Here is a 4705-nt window from a genome sequence, read left to right as displayed (position 1 = left end):
AGGGGATTTTATAACCTTTTACCCATATTTATGCAATGAAATAGCATGGTTTCATGATTGTTTCCTAATTTGTGCTTAAGTGTGAAACATGCTTTCTAGGTCTTTAATTAGCTAAATTTAATCCACCTTTGATTCCACTAGATGTCTTGATTTGTTTGTTAAGTGATTTCAGGTTGAAAAGTGTAACGACCCAACTCCCAGTATGCCATGGTCATACAAGAAGCTAAGTGTTACTAACTTATCCCTCTTAATTATTAACTATTATTTACTATATGAGCCTGTTCCTTGTTAGAGCGATGCCAATTTTACAGGTAACTTTTTTTTTATATCGTATCGTTGCGGATAACAAGGTAAAATAAACAAGCATACATTGAGAGTAATAGAAAAGCGGCATAAAGAAACATAGAAACACAACTGATAATATACATCATGTACACTATAACAAAACATGCAGCGTTTACACAAGATCAAGTCAGTTTACATCCTCGTCATCCTACCTAGCTAATATATACACGACACTCCCAGGGCCTGGCCCATACAAAAAGCCACTAAACTGGCACCCAGGCTAGCCTAACCACTATATAGCTCCTAGCTCTCGGGTGTACTAACACAAGTGAGAGACTAACTAACAGATAATGTCAAACTAGAGTGTCATCAAAGGAATGCCCCTTCCGCAGTCAAGCTATATCTACACGTGGCCGTTCGGAGAATCGCCGTGAGGCTCGTCCATCTCCTCATCCTGCTTTATCTCTAACTCAGGATCCTCCTCCTCCTCATCGTCCACAGCTGCAACTATGTCCTCAGATCCACCAGAAACACTGCTGTCACTATGTACAAAATCATTCGCGAGCACAGGTCCGTTCGCGCATATAGGAGCTACCCCACCGTCTGGTAGTGCCGGCTCATCAGGCTGTGGAAAGTCGGGGATCGGCTCAGGGGGAAAATCCCACTCTGGTGGTATCACAGGTACGTAGTCATCAACTAACTCAGGCTCATCAGGAATGATAGGCTCAGGTACCGCCTCATTCAAAGGTTGAGCTGGTATAGGGTGCCCGGGATTATCAGGAAAAGGATGTCCAGGTGCGTCAGGATGTAACCAGGATAAGGAAAAGTCGTAAGGAGCATCGGGGTCAAAATGCGGGCTAGACAGAGGATGTTGAAAAGCTCGATTAGGTAACGCATATCGTCTAATACGAGGCTCCAAACCCATAATAAAGTAACTGTGATGTACCGGATCCTCGTAGACGTAAGGGTCCTCGAACTCATAGAAGATCACGCCCGTCTCCATCTGAGGGGGGAGGAAGGAAGAGAAGGGGTAAGAACTGGGGAGTTCTTAGTAGGGTCGGGGTTATTAGTTATGTTCATTTATTTGATTCCGATTAGTAAATAGTTATTAGAATACAGTAAAGTAGTAAACAGTAGTTAAAATAGATAGGAAAATAGAAAACAGAACACAAACAGAAGAACACAAGGAAATAAAGCACATACATAACACTCAAGCAGACAAACATAAAGAAATAGTTCACTCACAAGAAGGAAAGCAACAAAGAATGATGCGCAGAGAAGAATGACGCATGTCTAGCCCTAGTACAGGCCATGAGCTCATGTGTCGGTTAGCACCTGCATTCCCGACATTTATCCGGTCACGAGTTCACGATTTCCCGAGTACGATCTTCCATTCAAATAAATGCGCATATAATTATTAGCAACTCTATTGAGACAGCCTCTGCTTTCTACTCGCAGGAAATATACTCTTGGGAACGGAAAATTGCTGTAGGTATCCAAGTTTTCCTACAGAAACTCTTGGGTTGCTTAAAGCAAGAGATAATAAATATTATCTCTTAGGTTGCATTCAGCAACGAATAAGCAAACAATATCTCTTGGGTTGCCTCAAGCAACAATTAACCTTTCAATAAGCCTTCTGCTCTTAGTCTCTTTACCCTGCTCTGATTTCTCTGTTTAATCTGTGTATTTAAAGCTTATGTAAATTTCGGTATGAATAGTTAGCATGTCCCAAGTATAGGTTCATTAAGTCTATACTGAAATAATTTAACTTTTCATATAATACCTAACCCTAGTCGCAACTCAAAGACTAACTATGTTGCCCTAGTTTGTTTGCTAGTCTCTGTCTGTTTTTCTGTCATTAAAATCTTACAGACTTTTTCTTCGATTTTTATCTTTTCTTAAACTTTTATCTTCTATTTATCTTTGCCTCACCAATATGTTCTTACCACTCCCTAAGTGTTTTATGAAGGTAATTATGAGATTCTGCACTTAAAGTTGTCTTTCTAAAGCTTTTACAGAAAACTGCCTTTTTCGTATTATTTTATTATTTTATTAATATATTTTCGAAAATTAACTTTACTTTAACCTTTAACCTTTAAAATTCACTTTTTACTACCCGTAACTTTTAATATTACTACTTTTACCACCCTAACTTTCAGTAATTACCAAATAACCCCTCAAACACCAAAATAATTACTTCCTTGCCATTTTATGAATCAAAAAGGTGTTCTTTATTGTTCTTCACCACACTCAAAGTGTTCTTCTTGTTCATCATAAATTTTTCAGATTCTTTCTCTGTTTTTACCCGTTTTTCAGTCTTTTTAGCAACCGATTTTTACTATAATTCATAATAAATTAGCAGCCACTAAAACCCCATCTTTTCTACATGATTTCAACACAAATTGAACCTCAATTTAAGCTTAGGGTTTCGTTTTTCCAGCTGCCCAAGAACATGAACTTTAAAGCTTGAATTTCATCAAATTTCATCAAAATTTCACCAAATTTTCACCAAGAATCAATCATATATGCAACCAATTTTTAGCACAGCCAAATTATACAAAATTCACACATCTCAAACACAAATAATCAAGATTAATTTCGAGGCACCCTACCTGATTTTGCTGCCCCTAATTCAGTTAGATTTTCAGGTGGTCCTTAAGCACTTTTTCCTCCTAAATCACATCAAGAAAACACATATTTAAGCATGTTTCCTTGAAACCGAATCAAAAGAGAGATGGTGCAGCCAACTCACCGTGATCCGAGCCTTGATAAGTCATATAATCATGTAGAGAAAGAAGAGAGGATCATTTTGGTCGGATTGGAATTTTGATTTGAGTTTTAGTTCAGCAGAAATCAAGCTTTGAAGATTTAGAACTAAGAACTTTTCTCTCTTTTTCTCTCTACCTATTTTCGGCCACAAAAACTGAAAATGAGCCAGCCTTGGGGGTTTTGGGGGTGTAGGGTGAGTTGTGATTGGTTGGCTTGGAGGTGGATTAAAATAATATTAAAATATCTCAGATGTATAACTACTAAAACTAGGTGTATCGGAACACTTGTGAAAACATCTCTAAAAATTATTTTCTGAGCTACTAGCATAAATGACACTAGTAACATATTTATTATGAGAATAAAACATGTATAATGAGGCCTTAGCATTGCTAAAGTCATCAGAGAGTGCTGGTGCTAAGCTGCACCAGTAATTTGTGAACCCGGTTAAACCGGTTTTCTATTTTTAACTAAAACTGACCAGGTAACCTTATAATATTATTCAAGAAGCTTCTAATACTAATATAATGATAATATCATCCTATTATCTCTCTTCTCTCATAAATCGAGTCCGGTTTGTAAAATTGAGACTATTTACGAAAAACCAAATTAAAATTCCTAACCGATACGGTTCAAAAACTAGGTTCTTCGCGACTGCATCATCGAGCTTGCCTCGGGAAAGGTTCAAACCTAAAGATGACATAATGACAATGATGATTGAAATTCTTGATGATATATCAAAGGTTTTTCCCTTACTGATCTTCCGGAAAAATTCGTACTTTCAGAAAAGATCTCGCGTACTCGAGAATCGGGGTTGTTACATTCTACCCCCCTAATAGAAAATTTTGCCCTCAATATTTCAGTTACCTGAGAATAAATGCGGGTAATCGGCTTTCATTTTATCTTCTAGTTTCCAAGTGTGATCTTCTTCTCCTCTTTGTCCCCAAGCTACTTTGACTAAGCGAACAGTTTTGCCTCTTAGCTGCTTATCACCTCTTTCTACGATCTGAACTGGTGATGCTTGATATGTCAAATCGTTTTGTAACTGTACTGTCTCTGGTTGTAAAATGTGACTCTCGTCGGGAATATATTTCTTAAGTTGCGAGACATGAAAAACATCATGAAGGTTTGACAGATATGGAGGAAGGGCTACTTGATAAGCTACTAGTCCGACTCTTTTAAGTATTTGAAAAGGTCCTATGTATCGAGGGTTAAGCTTTTTAGTCTTAAGGGCTCTACCTATTCCAGTAGTCGGGGTTACTTTAAGAAAGACATGGTCTCCCTCACTAAACTCTAAGGGTCTACGTCTATTATCGGCATAGCTCTTCTGACGGCTCTGTGCTGTCTGGATCTTCTGGCGAATCCCCTTTATCTTTTCAATAGTTTCTTGCACTAAGTCTGGACCTAAGACACTAGCTTCTCCGTCGTCATTCCAACACAATGGTGTCTGACACCTTCTTCCGTAGAGAGCTTCATATGGTGCCATCCCGATACTTTGTTGGTAACTGTTGTTGTAGACGAACTCGACCAATGGAAAATACCTATCCCAACTGCCTTGGTTATCCATCACACAAGATCTTAGCATGTCTTCCAATGTCTGGATTGTCCGCTCTGATTGTCCGTCTGTCTGAGGATGGTATGCTGTACTCATATG

At 38.4% G+C, this 4705-nt stretch overlaps 1 protein-coding gene across 1 annotated transcript; it reads right to left on the bottom strand.

Moving 5' to 3' along the window:
- Positions 1 to 688: 688 nt before the first annotated feature.
- Positions 689 to 1288, bottom strand: LOC148571299 (uncharacterized). Its single transcript, XM_088508140.1, has one exon. It carries the CDS (start codon positions 1286 to 1288, stop codon positions 689 to 691), a length of 600 nt encoding a protein of 199 aa, XP_088364266.1.
- Between the last annotated feature and the right edge of the window lie 3417 nt (positions 1289 to 4705).

The sequence above is a fragment of the Arachis ipaensis genome, chromosome B3, assembly GCF_059453495.1.
Source record: "Arachis ipaensis isolate K30076 ecotype BB chromosome B3, ASM5945349v1, whole genome shotgun sequence".
Taxonomy (NCBI): Eukaryota; Viridiplantae; Streptophyta; class Magnoliopsida; order Fabales; family Fabaceae; genus Arachis; species Arachis ipaensis.
The sequence above is the reverse complement of the archived record's forward strand: the minus strand, read 5'-3'. Positions and strand labels throughout refer to the sequence as shown.

Bases quoted from the DNA above. Each gene is read 5' to 3' on its own strand.
- LOC148571299 (XM_088508140.1), bottom strand. From the start codon at position 1,288: ATGGAGACGGGCGTGATCTTCTATGAGTTCGAGGACCCTTACGTCTAC.